The sequence below is a fragment of the Rana temporaria genome, chromosome 10 (genome assembly GCF_905171775.1).
Source record: "Rana temporaria chromosome 10, aRanTem1.1, whole genome shotgun sequence".
Taxonomy (NCBI): domain Eukaryota; kingdom Metazoa; phylum Chordata; class Amphibia; order Anura; family Ranidae; genus Rana; species Rana temporaria.
Window position 1 is genome coordinate 87281256 of NC_053498.1, and position 23407 is coordinate 87304662.

The 23407-nt window shown below is 44.5% G+C and overlaps 1 protein-coding gene across 2 annotated transcripts in view; it reads right to left on the minus strand.

Moving 5' to 3' along the window:
- Positions 1-23407, minus strand: part of CACNG6 (calcium voltage-gated channel auxiliary subunit gamma 6) — a 193650-nt gene that overhangs the window by 145777 nt on the left and 24466 nt on the right. Inside the window, exon 2 of one of the 2 annotated variants that reach the window (XM_040325666.1) lies at positions 14246-14374. The exons of the other annotated variant lie outside the window; for it this stretch is intronic. Within the exon in view, the coding sequence (XP_040181600.1) occupies positions 14246-14374 (129 nt within the window). The remainder of the gene's footprint in view (positions 1-14245; positions 14375-23407) is intronic. 2 annotated transcript variants of the gene reach the window in all.

Sequence of the window (23407 nt, forward strand, 5' to 3'; positions counted from 1 at the left end):
TTACAGCCATTAGTAAAAGAAGGAATGTCTTTTTTAAAAGATAGTAGACAGCTAATTGAGGAATTAAAAAACTTTGAGGTGGAGGAAAATTATATACTAGTAACCATAGATGTGAATTCCCTATATACAAATATAGTGCAAGAGGATGGACTACAGAGTGCAGAATGGGCGTTGTATAAATACACAGATATGAAAGATGAACAAATTAAATACATTAGTGAGGGGCTACAGCTAGCCATGAGCTGCAATTACTTTTGGCATAAGGGAGAATTCTTCACGCAAACCAAAGGTGTAGCAATGGGGGAAAAGTATACACCCAGTGTAGCAAACATCTTTCTAAATCATTGGGAGGAAGAGCAAATTTATAGTGTAGAAAGGAAGAACCTGAGGCTATACCGTAGGTATATCGATGATATTATCATTGTTTGGAGATGATCGGTAGAGGAACTGCAAAGCTTCTTTGATGAAATAAACCAAAATGCATATGGCATGACTTTCTCGGGAACTTGGAATAAACAGTCCATAGATTTTCTAGATCTCCAACTGTTCAGAAACAATGGCACTATTAATACCAGGACCTTTTTTTAAAAAAACGGATCGTAATGGATACATACCAACAAACAGTTGTCACCACAGGCAGTGGATAGGCAACATTCCAAAGGGGCAGTTGATGAGAATTTACCGCAACTGCAGTAATATCAATGATTATGAGACTCAGGCAGACACTATTATAAACAAATTTGTGGGAAAGGGATATAAGAGAAATGAACTACTGACACTGAAAGAAAATGTGAAAAAAATGAATAGAAATTCAATGATAGAAGGTACATCAAAAAAGAAGATATCAAAAAATAAACGTATCGACATGGCATTTTTAACAGGATACAACATACAGCACAAATCCCTGGAAGCCATAATAAAAAAACACTGGCCTATTTTGCAATCTGACAAAGTATTGAAAACCATCATAACCACTAGACCCTCTTTTATCTACAGAAGGGCACCGAATCTACGAAATCAGCTTGTTCATAATGCCCTGGACCCTCCAAAGCAAATTAAAATCTTTAAGCATCTCAAAGGATTTTTCAAATGCGGCACATGCTTACCCTGTAGGGTAAGCAAGAAAACGAATAGGAAACAAGTGAAGTTCACCTCTTTAGCTAATGGATCTGAACATAACATAAACAAACTGATTACATGTAAAAGCACCCACGTAACTTATGTCAGTGAATGTCCATGCCGGAAGCAATATGTGGGCAGAACCACAAGAGAGTTACACATCAGAATACGGGAACACATAACCAATATCAAAAACGGATTTAACAAACACAGTGTTTCCAGACATTTCAGAGATTACCACAACCCGGGACCCCACATGTATGATCTTCTATGGAATTGATAAGATTAAGGGACATTGGAGAGGGGAAAATAAAAAGATTAAAGTATCTCAGAATGAGACCCGATGGATTTTTTTTAGCTAGACACTCTCCAGCCCTCAGGCATGAACATAGATCTAGATCTTAACTGGTTTCCTAACCAATTTTTTAAGTTTTAACACTTTATTCTATATTTTACCTAATTCCCATTTTATTAGGTTTTATAATTATCTTCCACCTAAGACACTTCCAATTTGATCACACAAATGGTAGGGGGTATTTGGATAATAGTAATATTCCTTGTTCATATTTATTTTATTGTTTTTATTTTTATCTTATATTTTTTTAAATATATCACCACATTTAATTTTATTGATTCATGTATATTCTTATTCCTGGTTTATTTTCGCCTTAATTGATGTAGGAACATAATAGGGTTAGTGCATCACCATGGCACATATATATTTAATATATTCAATATTTTTTTAACATTTTTTTAACCTAATTTTTAACCAATTTTTTGATCTTGTTGTTATCCGTCTTAATATAGCACATCGTGACCTGGGGATTAGACGTTGCAAGATTCCAGTAACACATAGCATGTTTTACAACCTTGTATTGATCTGTGTCTCCAAAAATAATTTAAATGGCCGTCATGCTAATACTAACAATTTAATTATAGGAAGTAAGACTTATGTCTCCAAAATCCCACCAAACATGGCCGCTGCCTGACTATTTATAGTCTTCGGTCTTCAAAAACCTACCTAAAATGGTGGGCGATCTATTTCAGGCTCCAGTCTTCAATATCACACCCAAAATGGTGGAAGACAGGTCACAGTCTGCTATAAAAAGGAAGTGAAAGTGACGCTCAGCGTGTTCCAGATGAAGTCACACGACAAAACCGGTAGAACACGCTACGAACTTCACATTGTTTCCAGGCATCAGAATTTTGTCAACATTATATGCCATACTGTTTTTGTCTACATGTGAGTACCCATTTTTCGTTTATTTAAATAAAGTATAAAACGATACTACACTATCTGGGGCTCCTTTCTCTCCTATGTATGGGCTATTACTGGACTAACATCATCAGCGCCGGGGGACACGTAACGGCCAGAGGGCTACACAGTGGCCTATACTGTGAAGGCACCCGGACCCTAAGAAGGGGTGCAAAAGTTGGTGAGTGCGGGGTGTATACGAGCACAGATTGCAGTGATCACGGCATACAACAAGAGCACAAAGCACTTTTAGAATCACTCAGCACTTGGCAATTGGATTTGTTTACTTCCAATAAGGACATTATATGGCACTTATATTTTTTTTTCAGCACATCTCTTAAAAGGTTAACATAGGTACCCTAATGGTACAGGAATTTCACGTTTTGCACATTTTCTTTACCTAGCAGTGTTTACAGGCACAATAGCACTTTAATTTGTACAGCACTGTGATATATATTTTACGTATTTTTTTTATTTTTTTTCATAGCTGCATTTATGATATATACTGTGGAATCATTCTAGTAGTTTACATAGGCACTTGGTACTTTGGATCGTTTAGCACTTTGTGTATATTTTGCACACTGCACCTTACACTAGGAGCCTCTTTTATGGAGCATTTGTCTCCGTAGGACCAGTGCCAACTCTACTTTCTTTTTCTTCTTAACATCCTATTTCCTGTTGTGCTCTCACCTCTGGTATATGACCATATGACTAGTTCCTGGGGAAGTCCTGTGATTAGTGACATAACACGTAGGGCGGGGCCAGACAAAATCATCAAGCTAATCGGAAAGTGACAGGGTAGATTGGAATAGTGCCAATCGCTGCATATTCTCTAGGGAGATGTCAAGCTGTAGACCACTGTGCACCAGACTGAAGTGCATATAGATATATGATTTTTTTATGTGTTTTATTAAAAGATTTTAAGTTCATGCGGAAAGCACAATGAGGCATTTGTGTACTTTATTTTGAGCTCATATGTGGCACAAGGAAAAGGAGGAGACAGAGCTACATAATGCTGCTACTACCCCTTAAAGGGGAAGAGGCTGTTGAACTTTATATTCAAAACGTCAAATACCAGAGGTGAGAGCATAACAAGGCTTAATTTTCTAGATTGTAAGCTCTAACGAGCAGGGCCCTCTGATCCCTCCTGTATTGATTTGTATTGTGACTGTACTGTCTTCCCTGATGTAAAGCGCTGCGCAAACTGTTGGCGCTATATAAATCCTGTATAATAATAATAATAATAATCACTGGGATTACTATACAATACAGTTTGCAAAGGTATAATCACAAGGGTACTTGATATGATTTCCAGCATAATGGCCAAAATGTTTTGTTTTGTTTCATTTTGTAAATAGTGGTGGAGGATGTGGTTTCTGTATGTGTGACAGACCCAACCGGGACATGGGCTTTTGGAGGGGACTGCAGGCTAGCTTCTTGTCTACTGACTATGAGCCCAGGCTTTCGAGGAGGCTCTATTCTTTGGGAGGCGTGTGCCTGGGGGACCTTTGGAGTGGTCCATGTCTCTCCCAAAAACACACAGACTCTGATAACTGGAGGACCCAGATACAGATGTGGGGCTTCTATGCCCAAACCAGCTTTGACTGCTTCAACCATTCCTATACTCAGAGCAGATGTTAAATAAAATAATGCTGGGGTCTCCTGATATAATCTGTTTAATAAGATATGTGTTTATTGTTAAGTGTGTCTCTCCCATTTTGTGCCTCCTGTGTGGGTGTGAATTCCCAGTGTTAATTGGGTTAATTGAATCACCTATTGTTTCTGTCTGTTGGCTTATCCTCTTGGAGGTTCCTACATGATGGGATTAGTCTTGTGTCAACTTTACCTCCTTATCTAACCATTGTGTGATGTTTTGGGTAATATTTGGTTTTATTGTTCATGTGGTGACTGCATTACTTTTGAAGTGTAGAAAAAAACATGATTTTCTGTTAAATAAACAGTCATTCCTTTGGTTTTACCTCAACATCTTGTCTGTGTATGATGTTTGGGGCAAAGGGGGTGGTATTAGCTCTCAGTCTGCTGGAAGGGTTTGGAGGGCAAGAGGCACTGTTTGGTCAAAGCACCCAAGTAATGTACCAAGCTGTCCGACCGTCACAGTATTTATATATGATTTAATTGCCCAAGTACAATTTAGGTATTGAATGTAACAAGGTTATAAAGTAGCACTGCACTTTTTGAGGTTAATTTACTAAAACTGGAGAGTGCAAAATCTGGTGCAGATCTGCATAGAAACCAATCAACTTACAGTTTTGTTGTCAAAGCTTAATTGAACAAGCTGAAGTTAGAAGCTGATTGGCCACCATGCACTGCACTACGCCATATTTTGCACTCTCCAGTTTTAATAAATCAACCCCTCTGAATTTATAGTCCACAGAGATCGCTGGGAACAATAAGGGGTGCAGCCCACACAGAGAGCACAAAAACTCACCAACTCACAGGCTTTCTGGCAGGATCAACATGTTTTTGCACTTATTGACCAGGTATTACAAAACACCTTTAATGGACAAAAGGGGACAAAAAAAATAAATAAAGTAAAATTTCAGTTTGATGGGCCGCCCCTGAACATAAGGCTGATATTCATTAGAGTTGTGGGACTCATAAGCTCAAAGATGGAGGTGTTGAACTTTTGACAGTGCTTATTACATTTTGCATCAAAATTTATGCCAATGCATATTGTGATGTTATTTGATAGGCTGACTACTCCATCATGCTTTGCAGCCCTCCCAGCTGTCTTTTCGTAACCCCACATATTAGAACATTGCACAAAGACATATTTCCCAGTACCTGCACACCAATTTGTGCACACATTGTTACCAGACTGAAACTTCGCAACTCAGTAAAAAATTGCTTGCCTATCATACTTATTACCATCCTTCATATATCATCGGTTTTACTGGGAGCCAGGGCTGGACTGGGACAAAAATTTGGCCCTGGACTTCATCCAGACTGGCCCACTATGACAGGTCTCTCCCACAGCGGCCGAACAACTCCCGCACCCCCCCCCCCCCCGGCCACTCAAGCACCCTCTCTCCCTTCACTAGCCACTCTTTATTAGAGTAGAACGGCTGGTACTGGTACTCTTATAGGCAGTACCAGTGGGGAAGTTAGACATTATTTCACCCGGGGCAAAGAATCAGTTTGGTGCCCCCCCTTATGGGACAAGATTAGGCAGAAGTGAGAAACTCCCAGGCCGCTGTCACTGAAGCCGGCCCACTGAGCCATCGGCCCACCGGGAAACTCCCTGTAGTCCCAATGGCCAGTCCATCCCTGCTGGGAGCCTTCACCTCAATCATACCTTAAATAAATATTTAGTTAGATAAAAATTGTTCCCATCGCCATGATAAAATGTACAACATTTTTTCATAGTTTTACCTCTACTTTTCTGTTATCCACTTGCCGTCGCCGCACCGTCATTATACGTCCACAAGGTGGCTCTCCTAGGCGAGACCACGTAAATGGACGTCCTACCTCTTAGCCGCCTCCGGCGGCGCGCGCGCGCCCCCCGCTCGCCCCCGACTCCCGTGCGTGTGCCCGGCGGGCGCGATCGCCGCCGGGCACACGCGATCGCTCGGTACAGAGCGGGGAACGGGAGCTGTGTGTGTAAACACACAGCTCTCGTTCCTGTCAGCAGGGGAAATGCTGATTTTCTGTTCATACAATGTATGAACAGAAAATCAGTGTTTCCCCTAGTGAGGCCACCCCCCCCCCCCACAGTAAGAACACACCCCCGACTCCCGTGCGTGTGCCCGGCGGGCGCGATCGCCGCCGGGCACACGCGATCGCTCGGTACAGAGCGGGGAACGGGAGCTGTGTGTGTAAACACACAGCTCTCGTTCCTGTCAGCAGGGGAAATGCTGATTTTCTGTTCATACAATGTATGAACAGAAAATCAGTGTTTCCCCTAGTGAGGCCACCCCCCCCCCCACAGTAAGAACACACCCAGGCATACTTAACCCCTTCCCCGCCCCCTAGTGTTAACCCCTTCACTGCCAGTGGCATTTTTATAGTAATCTAATGCATTTTTATAGCACTGATCGCTATAAAAATGCCAATGGTCCCAAAAATGTGTCAAAAATGTCCGAAGTGTCCGCCATAATGTCGCAATACCGAAAAAAAAATCGCTGATCGCCGCCATTACTAGTAAAAAAAAATATTAATAAAAATGCCATAAAAATACCCCCTATTTTGTAAACGCTATAACTTTTGCGCAAACCAATCAATAAACGCTTATTGCGATTTTTTTTACGAAAAATATGTAGAAGAATACGTATCGGCCTAAACTGAGGAAAAAAAAAGTTTTTTTATATATTTTTGGGGGATATTTATTACAGCAAAAAGTAAAAAATATTCATTTTTTTCAAAATTGTCGCTCTATTTTTGTTTATAGCGCAAAAAATAAAAAACGCAGAGGTGATCAAATACCACCAAAAGAAAGCTCTATTTGTGGGAAAAAAAGGACGCCAATTTTGTTTGGGAGCCACGTCGCACGACCGCGCAATTGTCTGTTAAAGCGACGCAGTCCCGAATCGCAAAAAGTACTCTGGTCTTTGGGCAGCAATATGGTCCGGGGGGTAAGTGGTTATAGCAGTGTGTTGAAATATGACGGCACAGTCTAATAGGCACTAGTAATTCAAGTTCCTGCAAAGAAAATTCCAGTATATAGGGCCAGATTCACAGTGAGAGTACGCTGGCGTATCTACTGATACGCCGGCGTACTTTCAAATTTGCCGCGTCGCATCTTTATTTTGAATTCTCAAACAAAGATACAACGGCATTTGGCTAAGATCCAACAGGCGTACGGCTTCGTTAGCCTTCGGATCTTAGGATGCAATACTTCGGCGCCCGATTCACGAACGTACTTGCGCCCGGCGTATTAATATACACGGTTTACCTAAGTCGTACGTCCGGCGTAAAGTTAAGCCTCATAAAGCAGGTGTAAGTCATGTTAAGGTATGGACCAGGGAACAGCCGTCGTATTTTACATTGTTTACGTAGTAGTACGTGAATAGAGCTGGGCGTAGGTTACGTTCACTTTGTAGGCATTGATTCAAGGTATCTTAGGCGTTCGATCCGACGTGATCCTGAGCATGCGCACTGGGATATGTCCATGGGCCGGCACATGCGCCGTTCGCTCGGCCCATCATTTGCATGGGGTCACACTTTATTTAAATGGAGCATGCCCACTTCCACCTACTTTGAATTAGGCCAGCTTACGCCTACAAATTTACGTTACGCCGGCGCAACGTTGAGAGCGAGTGCTTTGTGAATACTGTGCTCGCAGCTCTGCATATTGTGCAAAACACACTGCTGGCAATGCAGTTGCTTATTGGTTAGCACTCCTGAAGTTTGCATGTTCTCTTTGTGCTTGTGTGAGTTTCCACTAGATACTCCAGTTTTCTCCCACCCATCAAAGACATGCTGGTAGGAAAGCTGTTCCCTAAATTGGTCCTAATATGTATTTGTGAGATAGGGACCTTAGACTGTAAGCTCCTTGAGGGCAGGGACCGGTGCTTTTTTTCAGCGGGAACATGGGGGAACCCAGTTCCGGCACCTCCAGCACTGAATTCATATGCCAAGGGTGCTGGGGTGTGCTGGGGGATCTATTGATGTTGGCTGCTGGGGACTCTATTGCCGCTAAGGTTATCTAATGTTGCTGGAGAGCTCTATTGCTGCTGGTGGGGGGTCTATTGTTTCTGAGGGGGAGGTTAATTGTTGCTAGGGGGGTTATTGTTGATGGGGAGATTTATTGCTGCCCGAGGGGTCTATTGTTGCTGGGGGGCATTGTTGCTGGAGATTGCTACTGGGGAGTAGGGATGAGCTTCGTATTCGAGTCGAACTCATGTTCGACTCGAACATCGTATGTTCGGTCATTCGTCGAATTACGCATGTTTTGGGCAGTTCGCGCCAAAATCGAGTTGCATTTCACGGCCCATAATTCACTGCGGCATCGCAGTGCATTGCTGGCTGATGATTGGCCAAGCATGCACTATGACCCGCATGCTTGGCCAATCACAGCTTGCAAAAAACGGAGAGCCATAATTGGCCAAAGCCAGGATGGCTTTGGCCAATTATGGCTCAGGGGGTTTAGTACACACCCCACACTATAAAAGGCCGCCTGCAGGTCGGCCTTGTGCAGTGTGTTGCAGTGGTTAAAAGAGAGAAGACAGAGAGAGAGAGAGAGTGTCATTTTTAGTAGGTAGATCAGGCAGGCAGGCAGGCAGGCTAGTCAGTTAAAGTTACTGTGTGTAGAGGATATATATGCATCCCAGGTATATATATTTATACACTGTATAGTTTAGCTAGATCTGCACTTCCTAATTTACTGGCAAACAGATGATTGTGCTAGCTGCAGTATTCTCACGTGGTGTACTGCCTGTGTCCTCTGCAGTGTGCATCTAAAGCTATGTGGTGTGTACTGCCTGTGTCCTCTGCAGTGTGCACCTAAAGCTACGTGGTGTGTACTGCCTGTGTCCTCTGCAGTGTGCACCTAAAGCTACGTGGTGTGGTCACTGCCCGTGTCCTCTGCAGTGTGCACCTAAAGCTACGTGGTGTGTACTGCCCGTGTCCTCTGCAGTGTGCACCTAAAGCTACATGGTGTGTACATTTTGTGCAGGGACAGTTCTAAACACGTGCCACTTCACAGGCATACTATAGACACCCAGCAGGTACGATATTTAAAGGAATTTTTCATTTTTTTTTCACTTTAAGCATCATTAAAATCACTGCTCCATAAAAAACGACCATTTTTAAACTTTTTTCCATTGATACATGTTCCCTGGGGCAAGACCCGGGTTCTCAAAGACGTTTTACGACAATAACTTGCATATTAGGCTTTAAAATGAGCACTTTTGAATCCGAACGTTCGAGTCCCATAGACGTCAATGGGGTTCTAAATGTTCACGCGAACGGACGGTCCGTTCGAAGGTCCTGGTGCAAACCGAACAGGGGGGTTTTCCGGCTCATCCCTCCTGGGGAGATGTACTGTTGCCGGGGATCTATTACTGCTGTGAGGGTCCTATTGTTGCTGCAGGTGACCTATTTTATTGCTTTTCATTAGCAAATTCAATGCAAACTCATTTGTGCTCAGAGGTGAGTAGGGGCAGAGACAAGGGATGACTTGGAATTATTCTATAAGGAAAAAAAGCCCTGGCAGGGACTAATGTAAATGCACAGTAAGTAAAAGTGCTGCCTAACTTGTCAGTGCCATATCAATAGTTTATCTGCCTCTTAATCTTCAGGATTAAGGGCTCATTTAGACTTGTGTTTGGGAGTTTCCACAATGTGCAGTAGTTCTGCATTGCCCCCTTTTCTTAAATTGCAAAGGTGGTGGACAGGGGTAATCACATGCGACATTCGTGATCTTTTGTGCCCATGGTAAAAACTACTGTTCCTGTCACTTTGGCAGGCAACACCTCCACTGAAGGCGATCTACTCAAGCAAACAAGCAAATGGGAAAGCGCCACTAATTCCCCACAATTATCCACGGCCACACTTTGGCAAAGAGAAGCGATACCAAAGACATCAGTAGTGGTGTAGTCTCCAGGGGGCAAACTCAAACACACTGGTTATCATGCCTCCCTTTCCAAATTGAAGGTAATGTACAGTTGGTTATTCACTCATTAGGCTAGCTTGGCACTCTTTTATGTCTACACCAATTCTGGTTTGGGTTCTATTACATACTCAGTGCTTTTACTTTCTAGCTAACCTTTTACACTTTACATGCCCCTTAGTCTGTTGTCCTCTAGTCTGCCTAGGTGCAGTTTCACATATAATTACACAATGTCCTCTTTCACAGAAACCTATTGTAAGTGAATTTTACCAAGATTGTACTGCCCACTGGGGACTCTTTGGTACCGCTTCTCTGTGCCACAGTGTGGCCGTGGATATGCGGCCACAGCTCCCAGGAGATGTTTGTTACCATGGTGCCCTCAGCTGTCTATATCACCTCTTGTATACTTAACTTACATGTAGGTAAGAGTGTTTGGAAATTACCCTATCCCTTCTCTTCAAAATGTTATCCCCCCCTTATGCCAACCACCAGTTCACCTTGCATTTTTTGTTTTATTATAGAATTATCTATTTAATATTTGCTCTTGGACAATTTATTATATATTCATGTATTACATTACCGTTATATTGTAAATCATGTTGTTACTGTATACACTAATCGTTAAAGAGTTATCATTGCCTACCATGCTTCAATTGTATCCAATTATGTACTGTATATGTGTTTTGGAATCCGTTTTCAGCGGACATGTCCACCCGGAGATTTCTGTCTGATGGTTGTACACACCATCAGACAGAAATCTGCGTGTACACGATACGCGGTGACGAGGCCGCGCCGTCGCCACGACGATGACGCGGCAACGTGCGCGGCCCTGGAAGTTCAATGCTTCCACGCATGCGTCGAAGTGATTCGACGCAGGCGAGGGATGGCGGCCGATCGGACATGTACGGTGAGTCTGTACAGACGACCGTCATGTTTCTTAGCATGCTAAGAAACATTTGTCCGCTGCAAAACGGTCGGCTGGACAAATGTCCGCTGGAAACCTGTCCGGTCGGCCATACACACGACCGAACATGTCTGCTGAAATTGGTCCAGTTTCAGCAGACATGTTCGGTCGTGTGTACGGGGCCTAAGTTTACATGGTGTGCTACATGCATGCAAATGGCACAATGTATAAAATATCTACTTTTTTTTAAATATTGAAAATACATGTACCATTCCCCCAACAGAGCCCTCCTATAACAACTTTAATATAAATAGCTTCAATGCCTCAATATTGGCATACCTGTCAACATTCTGAGATGAGAAACAGGAACACCTTTTAGCAGAAAGTATGTAGGCATAGGATAAACCCCCTTTACGCAGACCACAAAGAATTTTATACACCAAAAGTAACTGGCTAAACCCACAACCACAAGTGTCATTTTTTTTACTGTTACTTTTCTTTATACTGACTTTTAAATGTAATAAATGTAGTAATATATGGGCTAGATAAAATATATATATTTTTTTGTATAACGCTTTAAATAATGCATTTATAGTTTATTGTATTAATTTATAATGCATTTAGACTATAGAGGTCTATAGATGAGACCAAAAAAAAGGGACAAATGAGGAGGAAAGAAGGTCAAAGGTATTTGGTTTCAAAAGAGTGACAGTCCCTACAAATGAGACAGTTAGGAGCTATGGCAAAGGATTCCAGAATATTATATTAGACACATCAAATTGTTAGGAGAGTATCAGTTAATGGTTTCTTGTTCTCTGCAAACAAAAGTGCTGTGTAACATGTTTCATCACTTCATTGATGAGTACAACAAATACTGATGACATATTCATCCATTCAGATTTACTATTTCTTTTTTCTTATTGTTAAAAAGAGTTTTATGTTTCTATACTTGTTGTCTGTGTCCTTTCTCTATCTCATACCACATGGAATAAAGCTTGGTGTTTGCTACCACATGATAAGTATTACCTAGATTGCATTTGTGTTTACTGGTTACACTCCTACAATGTCTTAATAAGTCTCTACTCTTACTAGACGAATCTCTGCAAACAGATTAACAAGGCAGTTCCTTCAGTGAAATGTGTATCTTAGGTTTCATCTTTATTGCTTGTCAAACAGATTAAGAGATAGGATACTGTCACCTTCTGGTTATATATAGGTCTAGAAAGTTGCTTTGGGTAAGGCTTACTACTCTGTCTCAGTTAGGGTGCTCATACATACTAATTTAGCCCAGCTCTTTAAAGTGGAAATCCAGTCAAATACTATCTAAGTTTAAAGGGGTTGTAAAACCTCCTGTTTTTTCACCTTAATGCATCCTATGTATTAAGGTGAAAAAACATCTGACTATTACCGACGCCCCAGCCCCCCCCCCCCCCCCATTTTACTTACCTGAGCCCTGGTAACCCCCTTGGGAGAGCATTTCGCAGTGGGGGTTATCTGAAATGGGGAGGAGCTGAGAGAGCCGCCAGGGGACCCCAGAAAACGGTGTTTGGGGCCACACTGTGCAAAAAAATCTGCACAGTGGAGGTAAGTATGACATGTTTGTTATTTAAAAAAAAACGAACCTATAGTGTCACTTTAAATCTGCTACCACCCCCATTCTAAGCCCTATACTAACTTCCCTGTCAAGAAAAAAAAGATGTCTATACTTGCCTATCTTAAAGGGCACTCCGGTCCAGTTACATGATCGGCTCACAGCAGCAGCTTCAGCGTAGCGTGGAGGAGGGACAACAGATTCCCCAAAGTAAGCCTTTGGGGGATGTGAATGAATAGGCATAGCAGCCGCTGATCTCACCTCTTGACTGAAGTTGGCTGCTGGGGAGATCATGTGATCGGACCAGAGCGCCTTTAGATTAGGTAAGAATACACATCTTTTCTTTATAGTGTAGCTTGTATAGGGCTTAGAATGAGGGTGGGACCCATTTTAAGCTTAATTAGTATGTTTGGACTTCTACTTTAAACACTTGCTGACTGCCAGCAGTATCTTTACCCATACGTCGCAGTGCAAATGCACACTGGCACACCCCCTGGGGTGCGTGGTGTTGCTACCTGTGACCAGCTGTGTCCACCAGACACTAATTAAAAAAAAAAGTGACAAAAAATTACAACTTAAAAAAACTTGCCATGCCTCTTACTAAATACCTTGGACTGTCTATTCTCCAAAAAATGGGTCATGTGGGGGGTATTTGTACTGTCCTGGCACTTTAGGGCCTCAAAAAACGATAGGCGGTTAGTACATCAGAACTGATCAATGTTTAAATATGCATACTATAGTTTGTAGACTTTCATACAGACTAAATAATATACACTGATTAGGGCTATTTTAACCAAAGACATGTAGTCAACTACAATGTGTCCTAAATTTATAAAGAAACATTTGTTTGCAACATTTTAGATTCTTTTTTTTTGGTATATGTACGTTTATTTAGCAAAAAATAAAAAACCCAGTGGTGATTAACAACTTAAGCCCCAGACCATTTGGCTGGCCAAAGACCAGGCCACTTTTTGCGATTCGGCACTGCGTTGCTTTAACTGAAAATTGCGCAGTCGTGCGACGTGGCTCCCAAACAAAATTGATGTCCTTTTTTACCACCAAAAGAAAACTCTATTAGTGTGAAATAAAATGAAATTAAAGCCTAAAGTGGAACTCCCGCTGATCGGAACCCTCCCCCCTCCGGTGTCACATTTGACACCTTTCAGGGGGGAGGGGGTGCAGATACCTGTCTAAAGACAGGTATTTGCACTGCGGGCAGACTGCGGGCAGGACGTCACCCCCCCCCCCCGTTGTGTTCTGGGAACACTCGGCTCCCAGAGCACAGCGGGAGCCAGTCAGCAGTCGCAGCGCGACTCACGCATGCTCTGTAGGGAACCGGGCAGTGAAGCTGGAGCGCTTCACTTCCTGGTTCCCTCACCGAGGATGGCAGGGGGGGGAGCAGAGTGACGAGCGATAGCTCGTCCTCTGCTGCGGACGGCGCTGGACTCCAGGACAGGTAAGTGTGTCGATATTAAAAGTCAGCAGCTGCAGTATTTGTACTTTTTTTTTCAGCGGACATCCGATTTAATTTCATTTGGGTACAGTGTTGCATGACCGCACAATTGCCGGTTAAAGTAACACAGTGATAAATAGCGAACAATCCCCTGTTCATGAAGGGGGTAAAACCTTCCAGAGGTCAACTGGTTAAGAGTTTTTCAAAGAAAGTAAAGAAGTAAAGGAGTATAAAATCCAAAAAACAAGCTATGTGAACATATGGCAGAGGTTCACACCTTGTTACTATAATAGCCAGAAAGTCTGAAGTCCAGAAGGTATACAGTAATTAAGTAAATTTAAATAAATGCTTACTAGTTTGGAGTGTACAAATATCCTGTTTCTGTATGGCTCTGGTGCTCGACCTGTGGATCCGGGTTCCATACAACCTTTTGGCATTTATTGCGCATCCCTCGAAGCCCACCCAGACATGAGTCTGTGCCACTGAAGGAAAAATATTCTTTAGACTTTGTGCTGGTAGTTAAATGGTTTATTTTTATTTTTTACACTTACTTATACTGCCTTACTATTACTTAGATTTTTTTATGTTTTATCTTTTGCAATGATTCTTGCTGTGGCAAAAGTAAATTTCTAGTGGACTGCAGGGAGCACCGATCTAGATGTGCTAATTTGTAGAGGATCTTTAAAAGCGGTGGTCTCTAGCAGTCTTATACAATGTGGTACTAGTCCTGGGATATGCAATTAGCGGACCTCCAGCTGTTGCAAAACTACAAGTTCCATCATGCCTCTGCCTCTGGGTGTCATGCTTGTGGCTGTCAGAGTCTTGCTATGCCTCATGGGACTTGTAGTTCAGCAACAGCTGGAGGTCCGCTAATTGCATATCCCTGTACTAGTCTATGATTGTCTCCTAAATTAGATACCTAGTCATATAGCATGTTTGCCATCTTTGATTATTTTCTGCACCACTTCTGTAGTCCTTGGCCATCTCCTTGTTGCATGTTTGCAGTCTGTGACAGTTTTCTATAGCATTGCATTCATATATTATTATATGCAACCCTTCGGTAAAATTAAACGGCATGTAAAGGTTCGTTTTTTATTTTCTAAATAGGTTCCTTTAAGCTAGTGCATTGTCGGTTCACTTACCTTTTCCTTCGATTTCCCTTCTAAATATTTTTGTTCTATGTCTGAATTTCTCACTTCTTGTTTCTCCTCAGTAAAGTTGCCACCATCACCTGAGCGGTGGTTAGTCAGCCAGAACATCTTACTGAACAGTTTACTGAGGAGGAACAGTAAGTGAGAAATTCAGACAAAAAGAAAACAAAGAAAAAAAACATTTAGAAGGGAAATCGAAGGAAAAGGTAAGTGAACCAACAATGCACTAGCTTAAAGGAACCTATTTAGAAAATAAAAAAATAACATTTACAACCCCTTTAAGGTCTACACTTGAGGCCCCATATAAGAAAGTTGATCTCCACTGCTTTATGGGGTTTACGGCTCACAACTGTTTGTATTCATGGATTGATTAAAGTGGTTGTAAACCCACTTTTTTGACTTTTACCTACAGGTAAGCCTATAATAAGGCTTACCTGTAGGTAAGGAGAATATCTCCTAAACCTGCACGGTTTAGGAGATATTCCCCTCGCAATGCGCCGCAGCGCATGCACAGGGGGGATCTACAGCGAAAGGACCGGCAGCCACCGGACCTTGCCGAATTTAAATCTCCCGCGCGCACGCGCGGTAGTGACGTCATCGCCGATCCAGCCAATCACAGCGATGGAGCGGCGATACCCGGAAGACACGCCAGGCAAGAGGACATCTCGCTCGGCGTGAACCAGGTAAGTTCTACACACCTCGTTCCGAGGTAAGTATTTCATAATGAGCTAATATGCGGTGCATATTAGCTCATTATGACTTTTGCCTTGCAGGAGAAAAAAAAAAAAAAAAATTTGATGCGGGTTTACAACCGCTTTAACTTAATGATTGTTGTGTTTTGGGTTCTACCTTAAAGTGGTTAAAAAGCCTAAACTTTTTACCATAATGCATTCCTTGCAAAGTTTATGAGTATAGCCTCACATAGAAACAATATATGCATTAAGGTAAAACATGTTTAGGTAGTAGTATCCCTCTTCAACAACCTGAGCCCTCGTTCAAGTCAGCAATGTGCCCATCTGCAGCTCTTCTTACTTCCCGGCCTCACAGGCTTTGTTTGTGTCAATCAAAGCCAGTGACGATGGGGCAAGGGGGAGAGCCAGGTCCTGCAACTTTTTATGGGGGGGGGGGGACTTACCAGAAATGGAGGTTCGGGGCCACTCTGTGCAATCCCATTGCACAGAGCAGGGAAGTATAAACCTGTTAGTTTTATATATATACATATATATATATATATAAAAATAAATAAGTATTTATAATCACTTTTGCACTGTTTTTCTTCCGTGTTGCTTACTAGTTTATTATGACACAAGACGGTGCCAAAACAAGGTCCTTTAGCACCCAAGGAAAACACCAAAGGGTTGTATGAGCTTGTAATTTGCATAGGTTACAGATCTTGCCCTTTTTAAACCCCCTTCCTCCTGAAGTGCTCAATACAGCCACTTCTTCTGCCCATCCCTTGGATTATCTCTGCCAGTAGACAGTACTGGGCACCCTGGCAGGTGATGCTATGACTAATTGGCTGTTACAGGTCTTTTAAGGTTTGATGATCACTGAAAAGTTTAGATGAAATGATCGCTACAAGTGGAATGTAGGGTAAGTCAGTTTTATTAATTTTATCTCGATCCAACTATCCTAGAAACCTTTAGTGTCATTACTATATTTTTATTCTGTAATATTTGTAAAACTTTGGAGTATACAGTAAGCATACATTGTTAAAAATAACCCGATCCAATAACAGTAACTACCTGTTCCATTATCACACGGTTGTATAGAGTGCCTCCTTTTGTAAAACTTTTCTCTTCAGTCATTTGGCACTATTACAACATATAATAAGCTTCAATTCAGTCACAAGACACTATAGCAAGAACACAATTTATTGTACAATGCAAACATGAGTATTTCCTGTGTCTGTAAAATAGAACCACAAAACACAAATTTTGAGATGTACCAGGAACATAGATACAGGAACATACAAATGTCATAACAGAATTCGCAGTCCATAAAACAAACATGGACCAGGCTTACTATAAAATGTTAATGCTCCAGTGCTAAACAACTACCACTAAATCTAAAAATGTTAAAAGATCAACAGGGAACATCCCCCCTTTCCTTCATAAACTTATAATAAACTACAGCAGCAAAGATTGCCTTTTATAGCAACCCATCCTGCTGAAGCTTCAAAGTTGGCCGTCTTTTCTGCCTATTCCTCTTTGTGATTTGAATCTGTCACCAGACAGTACTGGTCACCCTGGAAGGTGGCATTGTCTTTTACTGTTATGACTTATTAGCTGTTCCAGGTCATGTATGGTTTAACCCTTTTTACTGCCACTAATGTTCTCATGTACACAGGCAGGCGAAGGAGCAGTCGGGGAGAAGGGGCATTCCACTGCATGAGCCATGCTGATGATCTGAGGTCTGTGTTTAGTTTATGGATGTATACAGGGGAGGGGGGACACAGTAACTGGGGGGAGGGTACCAAGCATATACACCTTGAGGGGTGTGATGGGTTGGAGGGGTAAGAGCATATGTGCTGGGGGGGAGGTGTGCTTTGGGAGAGAATACTTGAAATATCCCCCCACCCCATCTTCTAGCACAAGTCCCCTCCTCCAAAAGCACCCCCCCCACCAGCACATATCTTCTTACCCACCTCCCCTGCCACAGAGGAGGTAATCACGGTGTCTGGGACCCCTGCCACTCCATAAGAGATGCAGAGCAAGTGCCCCGGGAGCCCAATCTGCACTGGGTTCCAGGACTCAAGTGGATTCAAAGGACATCAAGATTTTGTTCAAATCTCTTCAAGGTCCCTCCAAAACAGGCAGTTAGGAGATATGGATTTGTACTAGAAGGGGGGAGAGGATTTGTGTGTCCAACCTCTACCTCACCTTCTAGCAAATGTTCTCTCACCTCCCAAAGCACCCCCTCAACACAACCAGGACCAGAGGAAAGGGCCCCAGGACAGATGGAAAAGGCCCCAGGACTAATGGAAAGGGCCTTGTGGTCAGGGGGGCCCTTCATGGTTTCTTGAAGGTTCTATTTATGCCTCTGGTCAGGAGTATATATTTATACTGTCATATTTGTAAAAGGTTACAATAGAATACTAAGTAATCACACATTATTAACAATATCATGATCCAGTAACAGTAACTACACCATTATTACGCGGTTGTATAGCGTGTGCATGTGCTCCTGTAAAAACGATTTTCTTTAGTGATTCAGCACTATCATGGTATATGATAAGGTTTAATACATTCTCAAGCCACTATAGCAAGAACGTTTAATGTACGAACCAAACATGGGTAGAAACACATAAATCACAGCTTTGAGATGTATCGGGAACTTATATAAAGGTACATAAAAATGTCATAAAAACATTCACAGATCATAAAACAAGCCGACCGGGCTTACTATAAAATTGTAACGCTCCATTGCTAAAAAACAACCGTTAAATCTAAATGTGTTACACTTTAAGAAAGAACTACTTATAATACTGCTGCCCTAATACTCTGTAAGCTGCCATAGTAGGCCAAGAAAGACATAAAAATATGAAAATACCAGGAGCAGTATGTATTTTAAAAAGTATTACCCCTCCTCTTATACCACTTTCATTGTAAAACTCCAAAAATCTGCAGAAAATAATCATGTTTTACTCCAATAATGTTATTAAAACACCCTGCACAATTCTATTTAAGAAAAGAAGGAAGCTCTTTAGTAAATCAACAAACAGCACAGTGGCTGTATATTCTACTCGCTGCATTTGCAAAACAAACATGCCATGAAAAGTCACTTACACACCCATCATATCGTGCAACATTTCCTAACACTCATGCCGCGTACACACGATCATTTTTCGGCATGAAAAAAAACAATGTTTTTCGGCATGTAGAAAAAACAAAGTTTTTCCAACTTCATCATTAAAACGACATTGCCCACACACAGTTTTTAAAAAATGCTCTAGCAAAGCGCGGTGACGTACAACACGTACGACGGCACTCTAAAGTGGAAGTTCCATGCGGATGACGCCACCCTTGGGGCTGCTTTAGCTGATTCCGTGTTAGTAAAAGTGGTTAAAATGTATTTCCAGGTATTACCCAGATCTACCCCAAGCTCCCTTTACCTTGTTCCTGTAATAATATAAAACTTTATTTACTTCCTAGAACATGATCACCAGGCTTCTTAATTTAATGCATGGACCGCTGCTGGGAAGTTAGGGCCAAATCCTCAGCCAGGCGGCGTAACTTAACTTTCAGCAGTTAAGTTACACTGACTTAAAGGGCCAAATCCACAAAAGAGATACTCCGGCGTAAGCCGTCGTATCTCTGGTTCTAACTTTGGAACTGATCCTCAGAAGCAGTTTTCCTAAGTTAGGCAGAAGATCCGACATCTGTAAGGGACTTACACTGCCGGATCTTAGGATGCAGTACCGCATCCGCCACTGGGGGCATTTCGAGTCGAAATGCCTCTGTTAGTATGCAAATTAGCACTTAGGGCGATCCTCAAAGCTTTTGTGCCTAGTTTTTTCGCCGTAAGTGTTAGTTTGCCTGGTGTAAAACTAGGGCTGCTTTTACAAAGTGTAAAGTTAGTCACACCTTGTAAAGGCCCATTCAAGCGACGGCATTTGGTATGCATTCCCGAGGGAGAACTCCACGGCAATTTGTAAATTCCAAACCGGCATGGGTTCCCCCCCAGGAGCATACCAGGCCCGTAGGTCTGTTATGGGTTGTAAGGAGACCCCCCCTCCGCCGAAAAATTGACGTAGGGGGTCCCCCTACAATCCATACCAGACCCGTATCCAAAGCACGCTACCCGGCCGGCCAGGAAAGGAGTGGGGACGAGCGAGCGCCCCCCCCCCTCCTGAGCCGTGCCAGGCCGCATGCCCTCAACATGGGGGGGTTGGGTGCTCTGGGGCAGGGGGGCGCACTACGGGCCCCCCCACCCCAGAGCACCCTGTCCCCATGTTGATGAGGACAGGACCTCTTCCCGACAACCCTTGCCATTGGTTGTCGGGGTCTGCGGGCGGAGGCTTATCGGAATCTGGGAGTCCCCTTTAATAAGGGGGCCCCCAGATACCGGCCCCCCACCCTAAGTGAATGGATATGGGGTACATCGTACCCCTATCCATTCACCTGTAGGCAAAAAGTAAAATGTAGTAAACACACAACACAAGGCTTTTTAAAATAATTTATTATTCTGCTCCGGATGCCCCCCCTGTCTTCGTTATTAGCTCAATTACCAGGGGGGGCTTCTTCTTCCACTCTCCGGGGGTCTTCTCCGCTCTCCGGGGGTCTTCTCCGCTCTCCGGGGGGGCTTCTCCGGACTCCGGGGGCTTCTTCCATCTTCTCCCCTCTTCCGCTCTTGACTCGGCGAACCCCGGTTCTTCTGCAGCTCTCCGGTGCCTTCTTCTTCAGCGCTGGCTGCCTGCTATGTTTGTGTGTTAGCTCGATTTCAAACAGGCAGCCGGCGCAGTCTTCTGTGGCGTCAGGGTCTTCTGTTCTTCTCCCCTCTTCCGATGTTGACTCGTCGCCTGTTGTCGCTGTAATGATGGAAGTGCGCCTTGCATCACATTTATATAGGCATCACCGTCCCATCATGCTCCGGCAGGTACCCACGTGGTGGGTGCACGTGGGTAGGCACCCACCACGTGGGTACCTGCCGGAGCATGATGGGACGGTGATGCCTATATAAATGTGATGCAAGGCGCACTTCCATCATTACAGCGACAACAGGCGACGAGTCAACATCGGAAGAGGGGAGAAGAACAGAAGACCCTGACGCCACAGAAGACCGCGCCGGCTGCCTGTTTGAAATCGAGCTAACACACAAACATAGCAGGCAGCCAGCGCTGAAGAAGAAGGCACCGGAGAGCTGCAGAAGAACCGGGGTTCGCCGAGTCAAGAGCGGAAGAGGGGAGAAGATTGAAGAAGCCCCCCGGAGTCCGGAGAAGCCCCCCCGGAGAGCGGAGAAGACCCCCGGAGAGCGGAGAAGACCCCCGGAGAGTGGAAGAAGAAGCCCCCCCTGGTAATTGAGCTAATAACGAAGACAGGGGGGGCATCCGGAGCAGAATAATAAATTATTTTAAAAAGCCTTGTGTTGTGTGTTTACTACATTTTACTTTTTGCCTACAGGTGAATGGATAGGGGTACGATGTACCCCATATCCATTCACTTAGGGTGGGGGGCCGGTATCTGGGGGCCCCCTTATTAAAGGGGACTCCCAGATTCCGATAAGCCTCCGCCCGCAGACCCCGACAACCAATGGCAAGGGTTGTCGGGAAGAGGTCCTGTCCTCATCAACATGGGGACAGGGTGCTCTGGGGTGGGGGGGCCCGTAGTGCGCCCCCCTTCCCCAGAGCACCCAACCCCCCCATGTTGAGGGCATGCGGCCTGGCACGGCTCAGGAGGGGGGGGGGCGCTCGCTCGTCCCCACTCCTTTCCTGGCCGGCCGGGTAGCGTGCTTTGGATACGGGTCTGGTATGGATTGTAGGGGGACCCCCTACGTCAATTTTTCGGCGGAGGGGGGGTCTCCTTACAACCCATAACAGACCTAAGGGCCTGGTATGCTCCTGGGGGGGGGAACCCATGCCGGTTTTTTCGTTGAAAATTGGCATGGAGTTCTCTCTCTCAGGAATGCATGCTGAGCGACGCTGTCATTTTTTGTTTTAATTATTTGTTTTCCCGGCGCGTCTTTTTTTCACCCGTCGCAACTTTAGTGTCCCGTCGCAATCCACAAAGCCGCCCGGCGTCAATTACGTTCGCGCGATGCACGTCGGGAAAATGACGTCACACGCATGCGCAGTACGGCCGGCGCGGGAGCGCGCCTCATTTAAATTGTAAACGCCCCCCGGAGAGGAGGAACGCCTTACGACGGCGGCACTTAACTTACACGGCTTGAAATTTTTACGTAAGTGCTTTGTGGATCAGGCACTTAGGTAAAAACTTTAAGTCAGTGTAACTTAACTGCTGAAAGTTAAGTTACGCTGACTTAAAGTTTTTACCTAAGTGCCTGATCCACAAAGCACTTACGTAAAAATTTCAAGCCGTGTAAGTTAAGTGCCGCCGTCGTAAGGCGTTCCTCCTCTCCGGGGGGCGTTTACAATTTAAATGAGGCGCGCTCCCGCGCCGGCCGTACTGCGCATGCGTGTGACGTCATTTTCCCGACGTGCATCGCGCGAACGTAATTGACGCCGGGCGGCTTTGTGGATTGCGACGGGACACTAAAGTTGCGACGGGTGAAAAAAAGACGCGCCGGGAAAACAAATAATTAAAACAAAAAATGACAGCGTCGCTCAGCATGCATTCCTGAGAGGGAGAACTCCATGCCAATTTTCAACGAAAAAACCGGCATGGGTTCCCCCCCCCAGGAGCATACCAGGCCCTTAGGTCTGTTATGGGTTGTAAGGAGACCCCCCCTCCGCCGAAAAATTGACGTAGGGGGTCCCCCTACAATCCATACCAGACCCGTATCCAAAGCACGCTACCCGGCCGGCCAGGAAAGGAGTGGGGACGAGCGAGCGCCCCCCCCCCCCTCCTGAGCCGTGCCAGGCCGCATGCCCTCAACATGGGGGGGTTGGGTGCTCTGGGGCAGGGGGGCGCACTACGGGCCCCCCCACCCCAGAGCACCCTGTCCCCATGTTGATGAGGACAGGACCTCTTCCCGACAACCCTTGCCATTGGTTGTCGGGGTCTGCGGGCGGAGGCTTATCGGAATCTGGGAGTCCCCTTTAATAAGGGGGCCCCCAGATACCGGCCCCCCACCCTAAGTGAATGGATATGGGGTACATCGTACCCCTATCCATTCACCTGTAGGCAAAAAGTAAAATGTAGTAAACACACAACACAAGGCTTTTTAAAATAATTTATTATTCTGCTCCGGATGCCCCCCCTGTCTTCGTTATTAGCTCAATTACCAGGGGGGCTTCTTCTTCCACTCTCCGGGGGTCTTCTCCGCTCTCCGGGGGTCTTCTCCGCTCTCCGGGGGGGCTTCTCCGGACTCCGGGGGGCTTCTTCCATCTTCTCCCCTCTTCCGCTCTTGACTCGGCGAACCCCGGTTCTTCTGCAGCTCTCCGGTGCCTTCTTCTTCAGCGCTGGCTGCCTGCTATGTTTGTGTGTTAGCTCGATTTCAAACAGGCAGCCGGCGCGGTCTTCTGTGGCGTCAGGGTCTTCTGTTCTTCTCCCCTCTTCCGATGTTGACTCGTCGCCTGTTGTCGCTGTAATGATGGAAGTGCGCCTTGCATCACATTTATATAGGCATCACCGTCCCATCATGCTCCGGCAGGTACCCACGTGGTGGGTGCCTACCCACGTGCACCCACCACGTGGGTACCTGCCGGAGCATGATGGGACGGTGATGCCTATATAAATGTGATGC